Raw genomic sequence first — 19425 nt, 5'->3', positions numbered from 1 at the left:
CAACACCAAACGACCAACACCTGTGCAGCTGCAGGTGGGGGCCTCCAGTGCCACCCGTTGGTCGCAAACCAAAACGTGACAAGGCTCTCGGATCCGTGAGCGTCGCAAAACTGAGATTCACCGTCACACACATTTTGGTGGCTAAATACCTTCTGCTAGTGCCGTTTACACTCGATTACAAACGGTAGCGCTGACACGGGGTGAAAAGAAAAGAAAAGAAAAGAACACCTGGTTAATCCAATTCAAGAGTCATTGATTCATATCATAGCTGACGGGCTGTTGTCATGCACGACCCTCCTCACTATGGCGAGACAATCACCTTGATTGATACAAGTTCCAAGCTGGGCGGACAAGGAAGGGTGAAACTGTGGACCGAGCTGAAGAATGCTGAATACAAACGGCGCCTTGGCTAATTTCTCATGATGGTGTGTGATTGCTTCCCAAGCAAAATATGGACATGACATCATCTCTCTTGGCATTCCAAGCCCTCTTTCCAAGAACGAAAGTGAATCATCCTTTGACTTTTTCCTGCCTCCCACTGTTACCGCCTCCCCTTTATCACAGCCGAGTCATCGTGGCCCGCCTCCGAGTGTCCTTGCTCACCGTTTCCTTCATCTAATGCTGTTTAAACAAGAGACAGCACTCGTGTAGACCGTGTCGAATTTGGCGATTAAAAAAAAAAACACACACACACCAAGATCTTTGAGATGATAGTTGGCCTCTGTGACATCTGCCTTTCAACATCAGCTTTTCTTGACGCAAGCACTCGAATCAAAGTGACTGAAAGAAGAATGCTTGAATTAGCCAAAGGCGGCTGACACGACAAAATAAAAACGTGCTATTTCTATACGTACTGCTGGAACGTGTCTGCACTTTTCTATATAACTGGTGTCATGACAACAGCTCACTTTGGACCTCATTCACCAGCATGCCAAATACCAGCCACTAAATTGTGTGTTTGCTTACTTCAACAAATTGCAAAGGGGCAAAAGTGGTTCCCGCTGTCTTTCAAAGAAGCTTTTATCTTCACACTGTTTTCACCTCGCAAAAGGCAATTGAATGTGATGGAATTGGAAATGTCAATGCAAGACAGCAAAACATATTTGGATTGTATCTCCAAACATTTTGCCGAATGCATGAAGCGCACAAAAGTCATGATTTGTTTAAGTGACCACAAGTCCCAATCGTGCATAACATGATGTTTCAAAGTCAAACGCAACAATGTCTGTTGTGTGTGATGATGCGTGCGTTCCAGGCGTTAAGCGACATCTTGAATTTACGCGTGGAAGTGCCGCTTCCACAAGCAAAAATGTGTTAGCGCGCCTCTTTCTCTTCAGTTGAGAGCGACCCAAGCCCCGCCCCTGCTCATCAGAATAGGAAAAACGCAGCCATTTCAGGTGAAGTGTTCAAAAAAGCAGATTCATTCGAGTTAGGGTGCCACAATCCTACACATTTTGTATCTGACACCAACCATTTTAAAGGAATTGTTTGAAGTAGCAGAAACATGTTCTCATTTCGTTTGACACTGTGATGAATGTACAAAAAGAGAGTATCTTAGCATTTCTTGATTTAGTACTCCCTCCAACATTCCTGCTTTGCATAAAAACAAAAAAGCAGAGCACGTGAAGACGTAAAAAAATCAAGTAAAAAGAAGACCCTCACCTAAAAAAATAAAAACCTCAATTAGCCTTTGGTCCCTGTGAGAAATAGTGGCGATTTGAAATGCAGGTGAAGCTTGAGGACGCACGCAGCTGCAGCTAATCCGCCGCAATACAGGTCATTAAATAGTGCGGAGGTGGCTTGGGATCTGGTTTGAACGAGGCCAGCCACCACTCACCAATGATTTCACAAAGTGTGAGCTTCGTATTTTGAAATGTGTCCTCTTTCGAGTAAAGCATATCTCCCCACTTTGGACAGCGGGGAAAAGTGTGTCGTGTCGTGTCGTGTCGTGTCGAGTCGAGTCGAGAGTTATCTTATCTTACCTGATAATGACATACATGACCAGGAAGTTGCCCACCAGGCCAATGACGCAAACGATCATATAGACCAGCACAATGGTGACCCTCACTCCGGTCGGCAGCAGGGCGTCGGTTTCATTGTCGGCGCCGCTGAAGTTGCTCCGGAAGAGGGAGTCGTTGTAGAGCTGCAGGTGACTCAGCTCGGCCAGCAGGAGCTCGTCGGGGAAGTCCATGTCGGCTCGGCGTGGCGTGAGGTCGCAAGGCCGGGAGACGCCTGCTAATTAAGCGGAGAAGGACACAAAACAACACGCCGACTCACTCTCTGTTCGTCCAAAGCAAACATATTGTCCATTCGTTTTTCAGTCACGTATGTCGGAACGCTCTGAGGATGATTCTATTGACAACTCTCATGTTCAAACGTAAAAGATGAATCACTCCAGGCTATCGACCGTATTTTCCAGCGTACAAGGCGCACCACCAATGAATGAAAAAGCTTTTCCAAATATAAGACAGGGAACATCCGACTTACAACCAGCTCGACTTACGACCTCCTGGACCCATACATGCCCATGTCATATACCCTCCGAGTCTCTATTCCACATTTTGAATGCATTTCGACTTACGACCGCTTGGTCGGAACGGAACTCGGTCTGTATATGAATATATAAAAGTTTTCCAATTATAAGGCACGCCACATTACGAGGCGCTACAATAGAGGCTGTTACGCGCTACTTCTTCTACAGGGGAGGCGGAAATGGAGTTGGTGGCTGCTAATGGTAGTTGCGCGACCTGTTGCAGTTCAATATTACTTCCCGTATAAGGCGGGCCTGTATATAAGGCGCAAGGTCATCTTTTGAAGAAAATCAAGGCTTTTGAGTGCGCCTTATACACCAGATAATACGGTATGTTTGTTTTGTCATGCTAGTCGTGTACATCCTTCCAGATTTGAAAAATGGTGGTTATCAGTGCCCTTTATGTACGATGGGAACAATTAACCAGTGCTTACGACTCATACCCATTGTGATAGTTATGTTGATATCATTTAGGGCAAGGAGGTTTTGTCACTCTCACAGCGTCAAAGAGTTGCCAAGACAATGAGATGACTGAAGAGCTGAAATCGGGTTACGACCAATCCAAATGGAATTAGGTTTGAATTTGAATTGAATTGAATTGAACACCACCTAGAAGTAAGTCCACTAAAATGTCATCGTGATTTCAATGTTGGCTTCTCACAAACATGATCATCAAAGAAAAACACATTCTGAAGATTCATGCGAGTCATTTGTTGCGAAAAAATATACGGTGATGCAGTGCTTGCTTTCCTGCATCGGCAGCTGCACCAATACCTCAAATTGTCGCCACGTAGCGAGCGACTCTTGCACCCCGCCTCTCGTTGCTCATGAATATTCATCGAAACTGTAACTCTGTCGCTGCAGCATCGCCGCGGTTACTGCCAGCCTCAATACACGTTTGCCATATATGCGTTAGATCCCACCACGCCTCCCTCCCTTCTTTCTTTCCTGCATCCCGCCACACTGATACGCAATCCACCATCCACGTCCCGTCACTACAGGATGGAAATGCAATGCAATGTGCTGGATTTATGTCGACGTGCTCATGACATTTCTTGTTGAAGAGAAGGCGTCGCATTTCAAAGCGAGACTCGGAACCTGTGGGAAGAGAGTGAACACATGTTGGTGGCGTTGCCACATAATGGGCTGACAAGCACTCTGTATGTCTGTGGGTTTTCTAGCTACCTACCTACATACCCATCTATCCATCCATCCATTTACTTATTTCAGGTGGGGGGCAGTTGTTTTTGGGTCCTTGCATAAGAACCACTTCCATGTTAAGTCTAAAGCAGACTACAAATGAGGTAAACAATTGTATGCTTTGTTTTCTTTGTAATTCCTCCAGTGCCGCAAGTGAATCAATACATGCTATGGATGTGCATAATAATAGACCAATTGATTCGTTACTGTTTAGCCGACGGCGTGGAACTGAAACTTGAGTGACGTTTCAACACCCAGCAGAGCTGTTCATTCACTTGACCCTGAACGGGATATTTTAGAGGGAATGGTGAAATGAGATCCAATGTCGGGGAAGCTCAAGGCAACATTGCATGCAGTTGAAACAGAGGCTCTGGACAGCCACAATCACATACTCTTATCGCATTAAAAACATCAACTAATACATGGGTGTCAAGGTCGAGAATCTGGCCCACCGCATTATTTTATCAGGCGCTCCAAAACAAATCACCTGTGTTAAATGCCATGACCCTTGCTCAAATCTGTAAAAACAAACCAAAAATACCCTCATGCATTATCAAGGATGACATTGAGATGACGAAAGAATTTTCTGTTAGCCTTTTTATAATAGCTTGTCAAATAGATGAACAAAGGCTTCTCCTATAGCTTTTGATTTCAGAACATATCAATGTGTTCTCTCTTTTGTAATTATATGATAACCTTGCTCACTTGGTTGCTACCGTACATGCTTGACACTATCTGAAACGTCTTCACATCAGACGGCGGCGGCAGCATGAAAATGTCCGGGTTTTTTTTCAGAAAACAAACGCGGCTGACGACACTGATCGCATGTACTCAACTTCTTGTTGACCATAAAAACGCTCTCCAGTCTTAGCCACCATTCAGTTCAACATCATCATCATCATCATCGTAATACAGAGCAACAATTCATTCATCCCCGGATAGTTATGAGGTGCCATTTTGAAAGTACCAGTCACCAGTATGCCAGTGACGGCAATAACACAAAATGCAACACTGCTCCTCCTTCAAACAGTAACGGTCACAGAACACAGCGGAAAAGAAGAAAGCTAATTGGGCCCAATTTGGACCTTTTTTTTTTACTTCACTCTTGCCGGCGGTTTTGAAATTAATTTCTCTGCGTGGAGTTATTTTAAGGAGAGCGGATTTTTATATTATACATGCTGCGCAACGGTGACCTCACCGTGTTGCAAAATGTCATTTACACCTTAAAGTACCGTAAAGTAATGTACAGGAATAAAATTGTTTTGTAAAATGTGATCGGGTTGGGGGGTCTCACTTTTGTGAGGTACTGCAAAGAAGTGAGCAGCCCTCAGGGTGGAGCTGCCTCTTGCCGAGCTCATCCACAAAAGCTCATGAGGACAAACGCTACGGAAAAGTGTCTTTAAATAATATTAGGTGACAGGAGACTTGAGCTCGTGAGCTCATCACAGGGAAAGGTCTGTCCTCCTGTTAGCTCAAATGAAAGCTCTTGTTTGGAAAGGTTTCCACACTCATTTGATTGAAGTGGAAATGCCGCCTGGCTGGAGAGGACAATGTAAACCAAGTGGCGAGGCAGTGCGGAAGCATTTCAAACAGTCACGATGGCGTTCCAATTCCTCACAGTCTTTCCATTACCTTGCAGTCGTCTTTCTCATGTTTACTGCACTTATAGACCATGTCAGAACATTCCAACAGTCAAGTGTTTCTATCATTTGGAATGGAACCAAATGCAAATGCCCCGAAAGTGAGCGAGTCCAGGTTCAGATCTTGGCTCTGGGCTCGATGAGTGGAGTTTGCATGTTTATCAAGATTCGTGCTATACGTACTTGGAAACAAACTTTCATTCGAGGCTTACTTAATAATCCCAAGGAGTGTTTGCAGGTGTGGAAGGTTGTGCCTCTGCAGTCCAAACCTTGCCATTGACTGACAACACCAGGGATGGTGCAGACCTCGTCTTGCCTAAAGTCATCCAAGATAGGGCGCAATCTGAATGGGAGAAGGACAAACTCTTGAGAAGGTAAAGTCAGCTAAATACCCATCTTTAACTGCCATTCACAAATATATTTGGAAATTGAAAATATGACGTAGAGCGCCATTCCCGAATTTGTTTTTTCTTGTTTGGGTGCCGATAAAGCGCTGGCCATGGCCTCTCTCTGGGAAAGTTTTTCCCTTTCACAAGGGGGCGGCATTTCCCCTTTTCCATGTTAGCACTTTGTTCCAGCTCCAGCTGTTGTTAAAGCAACCAATATATGTGTATTGCATTGTATGTTGGACAGACGCCCTCAGTACAAGCTCGTATAACTCCAGACCCCAATAATTTAGGATCTAATCTTTTTTTCTGATGAAAGGTTTCTTATGGTGCATTGAATGTGGATTTAGTCTTAAAAGTCAATATTGTGTGGGTCCTGGAATTCGAGTAACAATGACAAAAACTCTGGCACTGCAGTGGACACATTTTTGTACATCTTGCAGTGAGTGAGTTAATGTTGACATATGGCACGCGTTTTTTCTTACCGATCCCCCTTTGAAAATCAATATAATGTTGGAACAAACCCTTTGTTGATTGCTAATCGTACTTTATAGTAACCAGATAGTAGTTGTTTGTGACAATGTTCGGATAAACAAGACCACCCGCTTTGTTTTCATTGCGTGTCATGGAGGTAGGTTATTGTCATTGTGCTGATGCAGGAAATCATCGTGTCATGATGACAAATCATTCTGAGAAAAATGGGCTTCATGTGCACCACCGGTTACGATCCCTTTGAAAATGATGTGCTAGCATGCAAGTTCACTTTTTCTTGACTTTTCATGCAGATGCCGTGCCACACTTCTCCAAACAAAATCCAATTTCTCTCTTCTTTCTTTTTTTAAATCACACACAATTTCAAAGAGGACATTCTACAGTCAACAGGCCCCCCAAAAATGTCATCAAAGCAGTTGACCTTAATTCCCCAAATGAACGTGTGCCCACGAAGGACTGGCTGCATGTGTCCGATAAATACAGCACATGCTCAGTCCGTCAATAAATCTGTCTGAGTGTGTTTTGTTTTCCTGCTTCAATCGGTGTGCGCGTGTGTCTGCACTTTGATGAATATGCCATATTCAACTCACAGCCCAAAGTGTGTGTCCATGTAAGGCTTCCTTCTCTTCGTACAACAAGAGGAAAAACAAAGTTGTTCTCCTGCTCAGAATCAGGTGCGCTTCTTGTATTATTAACATTATAAAGACCGAATTTGGTTTGATAACAAACGCAAACTGCATTTCTTTGTGTTTCAAAGTAGGCTCGCGTGATTAAAAAAAGTGGCACTAATGTGAATGGACCACATCGTTAGAAGAAGAGCTGTTTAGTTTCTCGGACTGCTCCAAATAGTTTTGGTTATATAAGTAGTCAGAACTACCCGAGTGCGATGACACTGATGACGAAGAGCCCGCACCAACATCCACAACAACAAATGTGCCCACTCGCAGCTTCTGTTTCCACTGCTAACTCAGAGTAGCTTTCTGCACCTTGCGCGAAACTGTTAATCACGCTGATTGAACAGAGTGAACGCACAATCAGGTGCCCAATACACATAAAACGCCAATAATCTGCCGCCCATTCAACATTCATATCTTCACATTGAATTTAGTGCGCATGCATGTAGGATGTCTTGACAAAGTGACATCGCCATCTTCTGGCCTGGCATGTAAATTACACGTATTTAAAATAATAATAATAATAATAATAATAATAATAATAATAATAATAATAATAATAATAATAATAATAATAATAATAATAATACATTTCATTTCTAAGCGACTTTCAAAACTCTCAAGGACACTTTACAGTCACGTAATATTTTGTGAGAGGGTGAGCAGCGGAAGCCATTCGCAGTAGCCATTCGCGCCAGCGTTCACTCTACCTGGAAGTAACACAGCAGCAAAGTTATGAAAGGAAGAGGAAAGGAAAGAAAGGAAACAAAAAAAACTAAATAACAAATAATATGACGACACAAAGAGTCATTGATTCTTCAGCACTTGATGTACCCTCCGTGTGACATTTAAGGTCTTCTTCAGCTTAACAGTAGTCTGTGGTGGGGTCTTTTTCAGTCACATAATAGCAAAAGTACTCCACTCGATAACGGCCTGTAAAACCGTTTGTTGTCGTTTGTCATTAGCACATTACTAAAGGAAAGATAAAAAAGGTATTTATTTATCCTCTACTTTGACAGAACATGATTCTTGACCGCACCAGAACACATCCACTGATACAGTGAATACATTTTGCCATGAAACACCCACAATTGCCATCAAGTTATTTGGTGGTAGTCTTTGTCTTCGTCGCTAAGCAGATGATGCGTAAACTACGGCGGGATCAACAACTCCACTCGATAAATGAGAGGAAAGACGCCCACGATGCATCGCGCACGGGAGTGGAACAAGTCACCTCAGCCACGCCGACCGACCGACCGACCGACCGACAGACAGGTGTTTCTAGAAGTACGTCGACATTTCCTCGGACAAAGTGCAGCCACATTTTTGCATCGCCAACGTATCATCTGAACGGCGTTTGCCACAGCCGACTGCGGAGGTCTTCAAACATGCCCGCAATGGTCCGCACGTCCTCACGTTCCGCTGCAGAGCGCTCGGCGAACACCCAGTCTAGTCTCAGTCCCGTTCGCGGTCCTACCTTTTTGCTTGCTTGCTTTTTTTTTCTTGCGGACAGCAAGTAGTTGTCGCCTGACTGCAGCGTCCCGCCGCTGCCTTCTTCTTGCTCCCGTTTCACTCGTGCGCCGTGGAAAAGAACGAACGCCAAGACGATGACGGAGTGGAAGAAGGACGAGTCGCTCCAAAAGCTGTTCGTCCGCTGCGGATGAAGAAGGGCGAGGTGGGAGGAAAGGCGGACGAACGGCTTCACCCCTCCGCGCGGACGGAGCATTCCGCGTCAGCCGGGTGGCAAAACGGGCTGAGGAGGGGGGAGTTGATGGGGTGGACGCCGGTGGGCTGGGGGGCTATTGCAGCGAGGGAGGAGGCCGTCCTTTTCTGATAAATCGGAGAAACCTCGGCATTTCAACAATACACAGGCGAAGAATGACATCGAAAACAAAAGATGTGGTGCATTTTGGTTGATGCATTTGGTTCCAACTAAATGAATCCCTCCATATCTCAATTTGAATGTGATAGAAGCTGACATTATGATTGATCGCGGACAAGACCACTGACTTTCATTTCTTTATAGAGATATTTTTTTCGTTTTACAAGCCAGGATTCAAACCCAAAACCTACAACTGTGATTCAGACCTACTGGCACGTCCACGTGCTTTCCGCTTTCCATCATCAATTTCCTTCATTCAATTTGATTTGCCTTTTCCTTTGGCGAGCATCCTCATTTCATTCCGTCCTTCTTTGCTCCCTTTTCTTTCTCTCTACAATTACAACCAAAATACTTTGGCGGTCTAAGGTAGTATGTTGTCCATCCAATTACAAACTAGTCAAATAATGACGTACCCCAATTTCAATGAAGTTCAATGTTGTGTCAAATATGAATAAAAATAGACAACAATGATCTTTCTACCCTTTTAAAATATTCAATTCTACAGAAGGGCGAATTGTACCTGTTTTCCACAGCCTGCTCAACCAAAACAAGATATTTGTATATTTGCATTTTTACCAGTGTGTCACATCGCCCTTCCTTTCATGAAACAACACTCACTAAGAATTAGGGACCTGAAGATATCAATTGTTGAAGCTGGAGTTCTTTGCATTTTTCCTTGAAGACTTTCAGTTGTTAATACGTAGTCCGGGATGTCCGTGGTCATGTTTTGGCTTTTATCGTGTAAAACACATACTATCAATGCAAGACAAGTCTGGACTGCTGGCAGGAGAGTCTTTTCCAAAAAGGTGACACTATTGTAACGTTGTCAATGTGACTTAGAATAGTCCTGTTGAAATAAATAGAGATGTCCCTAAAAATGACCTTTAATCATAATCCATCATTATGTCAAGGTTTCACCGTATGTGTTTTTCTCCAGAAAAACACACAGCAAAGGTTTGACCTTTGCCCTTCCGACAAAGGCTGATGTACAGTCGTCCCCCATGAGAGCACGGAAGGCTGACAAAGCGGCAAAAAGGTCAGATCCCAGTTTGGAAGAAAAGAAGTGATTCAAGTGATGTTCTCCGGACCTGCTCCAATGCCCACCGACAGATTTTGCTGAAATTTACTGCAAGGGGATATCACTGCAATGATTGTGTCTGCCTCACTGATCACCAGATGGACACCTGAGTATACCTTTGTCTCAGTCTTCACCTTGAACATCAAGAAACATACCGTGAGACTCAAACTCATCTCCAAAGACAGGGTCCTGCCATTCATTTGCAAAAATAACAGTGGAGTAGCTTCTTAAAGGACCTCTGCTTTGGTCCACTGATAATAGCCTATCCTATTTGAAGTTAAGGCTCGGTTGAGAGAAGGTCTTTCCAAGTTTCCATCAGTAGGTATGAAATTCAGGGTCAAGCTGTGCGGCTGAAACGCACCATTATTGATGAAAGGACCATAAATCTCTGGCTTTTGATCAATGTCGTTCTTTCTTCACCGGGGTGTCAAAGGGAGTGCTCTTATCAGCTCCTGCCATGATCTGACCTGTCGTGGACAGACGAACTGAAATCAATGAGGATAGAAAAGCGCACTGCAAGTCAGGACTCTGCTTTGTTTTCAGCACAAGAAGCTGAAGATACACTTTTAGCTCGGTGGTTTTTTTTTTTTTTCATCATTTGTCCGACAGTTAGTTGCAGTTCCATCTTCCATCCATCCATTTTCTAACCTGCTCATCCTCATAAAGGTCGCGGGCATGCCGGAGCCTATCCCAGCGGTCTTCGGGCACTAGGCAGGGGGCACCCTGAAGTGTTTGCCAGCCAATCGCAGGGCACATGGAAACAAACAAACAAACAAACATCCATGCTTACATTCACACATGGGGACAATTTGGAGTGTTCAATCTGCCCGCCGTGCATGTTCTTGGAATGTGGGAGGAAACCGGAGTACATGGAGAAAACCTGCGCAGGCACGGGGAGAACATCCAAATTCCACACAGGAAGGCCAAAGCCGGAATTGAACCCTACACTCTGTTGCAGATGTGCTAAACTGTCCACCTGCGTGCCGCCGCACATCCATCTAATCCAAAAAATATTGAAGGAAAGTTCCAACCTGAAATTAGGAGAAAAATAATTAAATAGATTACATCTTGTAGGCGTTATCAAAATAAGTAGGAATAGATTCCAGAGTTCAAAAGCAGTTTGGGTATAAATCAGTGAGACTTATACATGATTCAACTTAACTTTGAGTTGTGGTTTTGGGCAGTTGCGATATTAGCTTATCTGCTGTAGCTCACCGCGGTCCAAGGCATGATCAAGGACTTTGAATCACTGCTCAGACACTTGAAAAATTAGTGCCAACCGCTTGTTAGATGAATTTCAGAATTCCGCTCTTTCACATTCGCAGGCATGCAATGGATTGTGCATGCCCAAAGTCCTTTAATCCACATTCCCCTTCAGAGTATACGAGGGGGGAAAGTGATGCCCTCAGGTGGGGGGAAGGCACAAATGACACAAAATAAGATTCCAATCATAATGTAAACGACGTGCGGATTTGGAAAGTATCTGATGCTACGTTAGCAAATATACAGACAATACGGTACAAGTGTCTGAAGAAAAAGAAATCATAATAAATGTGTTAAGGAACACTTTTTTGTCTTCTCATAACTTCACATGGGTGTTTTTGTAAACATCTGAGGAAACTTTCACACACAAAGGGGGGAAAAAAAATACCCGATTCTTACCTTCCAGTTTAAGTCCGTCACGGGTCGAATATTAGACGTCTCTAAAGACTAATAAGTTCATGGCTTCCCAGTCCTCCGAGACACCCATCTGGATACGTCATTAGAAATATTGAACAGATTCAATATTCACCGTTTTCAGTGACAACTATCTTCCTCGCTAGCAGATCATTGAGGGGAAAAAAAAACACTCTGTATCAAAGAATAATTTGATAGTGGGACCTTGTTGACTATTATCAGACAGGGACGGTTGGGTTGAAGTTTTTGTTACACAATATATGTATAACTAACTTTAAATGCAGAAATCAAAATACTCTTGATTTTACGGCTGAGCAAACTTAGCATCTGTGGTTTTTTTTTGTCAACAACATTTAACACAATTAATTCATCGAGGCGCTTGTGTTTTGGGAATGATTGGTGTCAATAACGAGGCTTTGCATGCACAAATGAGATGTCAAATATTTGAAAAGAGCTAAAAATAGGTGATGCTCTCCAACTGTCGCAGTTACACTCTTCACAATTCCGAATCCAGCTGCATCCTTGTTCTTAGCGCACTGATTGAAGCTGAGTGTTGCAATCAGACTTCTATTTGCCCGCCTCAGCAGGCACCAGCTTTAGGCTGGTTCGATTTTGAGCCCATCCGCATGTCATAGAGCCATATTTGACCCTTTCCATTTTTTCTTGGGGTAGGGAGAGGTTATTCAGAATAGATTCAGTGTATTGTAATTAATGTCCCGTGATCTATGACTTGCGTTGTATGCGATACACACCACGTTGGAGGAAAGCCTAAAGGCAGAATGAAGCAGGCTAGCTAGTGTTCCATTCACGTTCTATCGCCTGATGTATTTACGGCCGCTTTGGCGGAATGTGCCTTGTGAGTGTAGTAACGGGTTGAATCGAGTCTTCTTCTATCAACGGAGACGTTCTTTAACAGTGTTTTTCAGTGGAAATGGTTCACGGTTGTCTGTCTCAATGACGGCGCCCTGATTCAGGACTTTGGTCCCATCCATCCTTTTTCTTTTACCATTTATCCCGGTCACGCTTGCTTGGAGCCGGAGCTTCTCTTAGCTGACTTTGTGCGAATAGAAGTATTATCACGAGATTGGCTGCCAGTCACATATAAAGACACAACAAAGCCACTTCCAAGGCCTTATGAATTTGCCGCTACACTATCGGGATCCAGCTCTCTGTTATCAATTTTATTAGGACCGCGGTTAAACTAGAACCTATATCAGCAACATCCTATAGCTATTGTTGGCGATATAAAGGCAAAAAAAATCCTTCACAGTGACATCCAGAAAAATGGACAATGAGAGAGAGTCTTGGTTTAATGGGAATATAGGCCGGCATAGCGAGAGAAAACCCAGCAAGCATTTAAAGAGTCTGTCCAAACCCCATCCTAGAAGCCTCGATGGCAGACGTGCTAAGCATGACTGCATCGTGCTGTTGAGTTCTGGTCCCAAACCAGGAAGTAAAACCACAACCTTTTTAGCAACCATCTCACAATACTGTATCGACATAAAGCTTAATAAATAATTTCTAAACTGGGAATGGTACCGTATTTGCATAAAACCGTGGACAATTTTGAATCTAAGACATCAATTGCAAACTGAGTTTGTGTTGAATTGGATTGTTCTCCTACCAGTTCATCAGGTTAATGGAGGACTACCTTGCTAGCAAGAAAATCTTTTAATTTGAGCACTGCAGCTGCCAGACGCCTCCCCAGCCTCTGCGGCCCAGTCAAAGCATCGCACTGCGGTGACTTGCGTGCATGAATTATTCACGAAAGAGAAATATGCAGCGTAAAGCTGAGCCAAAGAGACACGCTGTAGTCCATTGTCTGTCTTAGCTCAATTCTATTGACCCAAAACAAGAAATAGAACCTCTCTGTGGGCAGAAGGGAGCTTGCTTGACTCACCCCAGTATGTACTAACATCACCCATATACTGTACATCAAGGGATAAATGTGTCGAATTGTTTGATGCTTGAATGGATTCGCCGGATTATAAGGCGCACCCCTCAATCAATGACATACTTTCAAACTTTTTCCATATTGGTCAGAATTTTGAAAAAATTGAAGGCTTTAGGTGCGATCAGTCTAGTAACCTCAAATGATGTTACGTAATGTCGCGCCTCACCTTACGGGAAGATGACAGGTTTCTTTCTGAGACAGATACCCAAAGGAGAAAAATCACCCAATCACAAATTTTCCTGATCGCCGACTTCAGCATGTGCCTCATATGAAATGTGCTCATGTCATCATCATTTGGGGGAATACTTTGAAGTTGTCCGTGAAGACATCTTGCTTTCACCTCGAAAGAAATTGGTGGTCGGCTTAGAAAGGGAGGACAGAATCATTGATTTGGACTGGCTTCCTTATTTGCAACACTCTCGCCACATCTCCCAAATGAGCATGAGGCCAAAGTGAGACACCACCCACTGTGTGCCTTCCACAGTTGGAGGCGGTGTGAAATGACAAAGTGCTTTTTCAGTCATCATCATCGCCCAAAATGACACAGATTTGGAAAAAAGAAAAGAAAGAAATAGACGTTTCAATCCATCTTCGACACAAAGATGTAAATGAGCATTAAGAGCTAAGCTGTTTGAGGTCCTTTCACTCACCCAAACAATGAATTCTATCACAGCTCACACATCACACTTCTGTTTGTCAATTAAGGCTCCAAACCGTGCCTATGAGCATTCAGCAGTATAATAAAAACATATGTTACTCCCCAAGACAATTTTTTTTCCATTTCATTGCATTTCTTCCTCTGAAATGTCACATTCACTTTTTATTTAGTACATACACTTTGTCCAATTTGAAATGCATGTACAGCGACAGCGAATGAAATCATTCTGAAAGTTATGTCTCTGACTTTGGTGACAAATGAGGTACCGTGGAAAAAGCCCCTTCCTCATTTGTCTCAATATATAATGTAATAAATACATATTCAATAAGAATACAATTCAAGTTTGGCCTCATGTGAAAATGGGATTGGCCCATAGCCTACTAAATAATTGGTGACGCATCAATGTAGAAGAAATGTGTCCCTTGAACTTTTTTTTTTCACGTGAACTGCACGTTTTGATACATGTACATGGGTTTGCCACTTCAACCTGCTATTCATATAAATCCCCACGTGTTTGTTTGTAAGAGAAGACCTGCCTGGTGTTTGCGCCATTTGTAAAGAAAGCTACGATCTCCAGTTGATTTAAGGTCAATCACCATTTCCTCAGTTGTTTTCCCCACAAAATTGTACATGGCTGGTGCCCCTTCCACCGCTCAACAAATCTACAGATAGCTGTTTCACCTAAAAATATTCTGACATCACGATTGGGTTGGAAGCTAACATTTTTTTCAGGAATCAGAACCGACCAGAACCAACCAGAGTCAACCAGGCCTTGAATGAGCAAAGCAGCCCCGTGTTTCGGATGTTATCTGGAAAATTGTCTCCATATAGTCTGTCGAATAAGTGCACGGGCGCCGTTAACAGTCTCCCTTTTTAATTATTATTTATTTTTTGCAATGGTTCATCTCAGTTGCTCCATCAGCCATTTGACGAGTGCTGGGTCTTATTGAAGGCAAGTGAGATTCTCCTAGGTGTCCATTGGGACCAATGTCGATCCAGGAGGCTTTGAGTGGGCGCTACTTCATTAATTGAATAAGCCATTTAAAGTGCCCTTGTGCAGCAGCGCCCCCCTTAGAAAGATATTGCAATAATCCATCAAGTACACCTGAGTCATAATCCATTTGATTTTGTTCTTATTCTTTTTTCTTTCTTTCAGGCTTTCTGTCCGAAGCTCTGCTCTTCCGGCATATCTCCGGTGTAGACTGTAGATTTTGAGGAGTTTTGGTTGGGTAAGACACATTTCTCTTGTCTTGCCCAACCAATGGGCTCTCGTCATGATGCAACTGCAGGTAGTGGTTGGACTCACTCTGAAAAGTAGTCCAAAGCAACTTGCTGCAGGGCTTTTTTTAATGATCTCTTTAAAGCAGAAATTTCTCTTTCAAATAAACAGCCAGTCTTCGAGTCACGGGCTTTGGCTGAGCTTCATATACGTATTTCAACGTTTGAGGGGACTGCAGGACGGTAATTACTGTGAGAGACACTCATCAATTTGCCAAGATAACTCCATCTTGTGTCCACTTTACCTCATTTGTTCTCCACCTCTGAGGTGTCTCACTTCAGCCTGTGGTTGGTAGCCCTCAGTTTGGGTACACTGGAGTAAATGATTTTGAGGAAAAAAACTGTATACGATTGCAGCAATGGGCGTGATCAATGTTTTGCAGGCCTTTAAAGCCATTTGAGGGACTTTTTTATTGACACATTCTTCATTTTTCCTTTGTTTTCCTACATACATGAACAGTGCAAAGACAAGGTGGGATTGGATTTGCCTTTATTAGTCTCGCAGTGGAGAAATTTACATTTCACAGAAGAAAAGTGATGAAAGGAATGAAAGTAGAAAAACAAAATGCATGAGCATGAGTTGTGTTGAGTGCATTCAATTTTATTTTGTCAAATGGTTGCACACAACTCATGAATGTTGATGTTTTTTTGGAGCTGTATAGAGTGCTAAAAAGTTATCTGGAACCAGATGCTATTACCACTTCATAAAAGGACTTGATATGGTTTTCTATTTCTCGCTACACCCTTTCACTTTATAAACTGCACTGAACCAAGACATCAATAGATGAGCTTTTGCTTTCTTCCACATTTTACTTTTACATCTTTACTGTATGTATTTGCATACCCGCTCAAATAATCCACCAATCAATGAATGGACACAAATAAAATGGAAAATAGCCGTGCTGTTAGAAAACACTTTTCTAAGATGGTCTTTTGCAGAATAGTCTTAATTTGGTAGGATGACTGTCACTGTTTAACATCTAGTAAGTGCGGTCATCTACGCGTCTCGGTTCTCGTTGTCCCGTTCAAGCACGAGTTCTTTTTTTAGAGCCCCTGGACGTGTGCGCTTTTCATTGACGTAGATTCCTCCACGGAAATTGGTGCCACACCCACCAAGAAAGAAGGCAATCTTTTCTCAGAACTTTGATGCAGTCACAATGGAGGCGCTCTGGAAAATGGAATTTTCCGGAGAATTATGCAAGGCATTCAAATCCGTGGAAAAACAAACATGTTGCATTTAAAAAGGCCCCTTTCTTTGAAAGAGTCCATGAGTTTATATTGAGGGTGAAATCAACCCAATTGAAGTACATTAATTGAATCAGCACACTGGCCTTGTGACTAAATGCATGTTTCAGGGCTCATCAATAAAAGTGGCGGATGCACCGTGCTTTGGGTTATCGAACTCAAGAAGCTTCACACGTTGCACTTACAGTTGTCAAAGCTTGATGAAAGCAATGATCTCTGAAAAGAGGTTGAAATTCAAGGATGGTGTTGCGTTTCAAATGTCAACCCTGCACTTTTTTTGGTCAGGGACCATTGTAGGTTGCCGCAAAATCATTAAGGATGCCATTGCCGTGGGCACGAGGACACGTGCCGCCACTGCGGTGAAGCAGAAAATGAGACATCTTGCAGAAAAAAAAATAAACATATTTATCTGTGGAAAACAGACATGCATGCATCAGGATATAGAAATGGGCTAACACGTGGTTTCACAATGGTGATATTCCAATGAAATGGAGCCCAAACGGCCTGTAGAAAAACACATTCACTTGTCAGAGAATGAGGTCGCCGGGCCATCGGGATTTAATGATCACTATGTCACCAAACCTATGTTTGGAGTTCAACAACAACAAAAGGATCTTTTTGCAAAAACACAGCGGGAGGTACGAGTCCACAGAGAGCATTGTGACCATAGCGACATTTGCGCTTTGTTGTTGTCCAGCTCATAACTCCCAGGGTTCTCAGCGTGGGTGCCTTCGGACAAGACACACTCGTGAAAGAAGGCTACAATTACTGTAAAGATAGTGTGAGGGCCAATTGGGCAGGGAAACGCCCATCATTTGCATAAACAGACAAATACAATCGCATATATGCACAATTTGGAAAGGAAATACCGAGCCAATTCAGACAGGCCGTTAGCATGTGGGACTGCTAGCTAGGTGAGTGGAGGATGAAAGACAGGAGAGCTGAAAAAAATGAAAAGAACTTTGTCAAGACAAGACGAATTAGTGGAGGTGAGAAATTTAGAATCCGGTATAATCCCGAGGCACGCGGACTGAATGGGAAGGCACAGGAAGATTTCCGTCTCATCCCGTCCACGTGTGAAGACGCTCTACACATTGGCAAACGCTGCGATAATGGATCCAATTATGTTTGATGGAAATGGAAGAGAGCTTCGCACCGGAGTTCTGCCCTCGACAAGGATCCAAACTCAACCGCTTGCTTTTCTGTCTGGCTGTCATTGTCTAAAGGTGGCTTTCTCCATTATTCAAAATACAAAGAAATCACGGGTCCTCAGGAAAAAAAAAAAAAACAATCATATTTATTTGAAACAAAGCGGTTGTGATCACTGAAAACAAAATTGTGTTTGATGTGTCACGTTACGCTTCATTCAAAACTGTCGGCCTACTTGTATCCATCTTTACAGCAATGTCTCGGAAGACAAAAGTGTTTTCACTGCGGTTTAAGCTACTTTCATCAGGAATATTGTACTTTGTCTTCGGGGTTCCGAAACACAAGCAATTTTCGGGGTGAAGAGATTAAACGCTACCCAATTGCTTTGCAAAATGAAATGTTTTGCATTTTATAGTACCAGCCATAAAAATGGGCTATTCATGAAGAAAGGAAAATTGCAATCTCATAATAGCATGGCGGAACGTGGTTGACTGGCTATCACACTGGACTGGCCGCTCTGGCCTTCCTGTGCGCAGTTTTCATGTTCTCCCAGTGCCCGTGTGGGTTTTCTCCGGGCACTCCAGTTCCTCCCGCATTCAGCAAAAGAATGCATGGCAGGTTAATGGAACATTCTACATTGTCCCGGGGGCTGTGAAAAAGAGACACTATCCAGTTAAATTTGGGCTACTGTTTGGAGAGTTTATGGCTAGGGGTAGGAAGCTGTTTAAATGTCGGCGCGCATGGATCGGTTGCGCCTACCTGAAGGGAGTCGCTGGAAAAGGTGGCGGGCAGGGTGCGGAGGGTCCAGTAGGATTTTCCGTGCCCTTCCGTGTCTTGTTTCTTGCAGTGAGCAAGTCCTCGATAGTGGCTACGGCGGTGCCAATGATTCAGCCTGTGATTTTCACAAATGTTGTCTTTATAATTCTGGCCCGGATGCTATCCCAATTGCATCTCATCGAGTGGATCGTCACGCAGCGGTGATGCTTGTATTAGTCGATGTGTTGCCATGGTGAGCCAACTCTCTGATGTCACATTTTTGCTCCACGGAGATTGCCGACGTCGAAACAAAATTCCATTGCTTCACACATGCTTCCTCGCCGACTGAAGTGTCCACGCTTCATGTCATTTTCACCTCCATACAGCCAAAGCCAAACCACAGATTTATATCTTTCCAGCATATTTCTTCCCATGATGGAAGTAGCTTCTGATGAGCTATTATTATTCTTATTATTATCACATCATGCTGACTATTAGCCTTTTTCTCTTGGTCCCTCAAGTATCAGCAACGACCACCACAACGCAAGCAAGCAGAGTTCAGCTTGCAAAACAAGATGATGCCCTTAGGTTAAAAAACAATAAAAGCGTTTCGGCTCGCGAGTGTTACATAACGTTGCGCTTGTGACGCGCTGACATATCACCGTGGCGAAATTAGCCACAACAATAATGACATATGTCTTAGTAAATTTGAATTACAACGATTGAGTGAGCATCCACACTGAACCGAGTGTTTCTTTCCACAGCTGAGCATGAACGAGCATTGTTTGAAAAAAAAAAAGAATAAGAATCATCATCAAACTTGTAA

The 19425-nt window shown here is 43.3% G+C and overlaps 1 protein-coding gene across 5 annotated transcripts in view; it reads right to left on the bottom strand.

The window, feature by feature from the left end:
- LOC148904189 (delta-type opioid receptor-like) overlaps positions 1 to 18919 on the bottom strand; it is a 37888-nt gene extending 18969 nt beyond the window's left edge. The window contains exons 1-3 of one of the 5 annotated variants that reach the window (XM_089015369.1): positions 8400 to 9753; positions 5583 to 5713; positions 1983 to 2235 (exon numbers count right to left, since the gene is read on the bottom strand). In XM_089015369.1, the coding sequence (XP_088871495.1) occupies positions 1983 to 2191 (209 nt within the window). In that variant the 5' untranslated portion in view covers positions 2192 to 2235; positions 5583 to 5713; positions 8400 to 9753. Of the gene's footprint in view, positions 1 to 1982; positions 2236 to 5582; positions 5714 to 8399; positions 9754 to 18602 lie in introns of those variants that run through there. The other 4 variants (XM_089015374.1, XM_089015376.1, XM_089015357.1 and 1 more) reach the window with 4 other exon arrangements.
- Positions 18920 to 19425: the final 506 nt, after the last annotated feature.

The sequence above is a fragment of the Hippocampus bargibanti genome, linkage group LG01 (assembly GCF_051943395.1).
Source record: "Hippocampus bargibanti isolate YZ-2025 linkage group LG01, ASM5194339v1, whole genome shotgun sequence".
In the NCBI taxonomy this organism is placed as follows: domain Eukaryota; kingdom Metazoa; phylum Chordata; class Actinopteri; order Syngnathiformes; family Syngnathidae; genus Hippocampus; species Hippocampus bargibanti.
The sequence above is the reverse complement of the archived record's forward strand: the minus strand, read 5'-3'. Positions and strand labels throughout refer to the sequence as shown.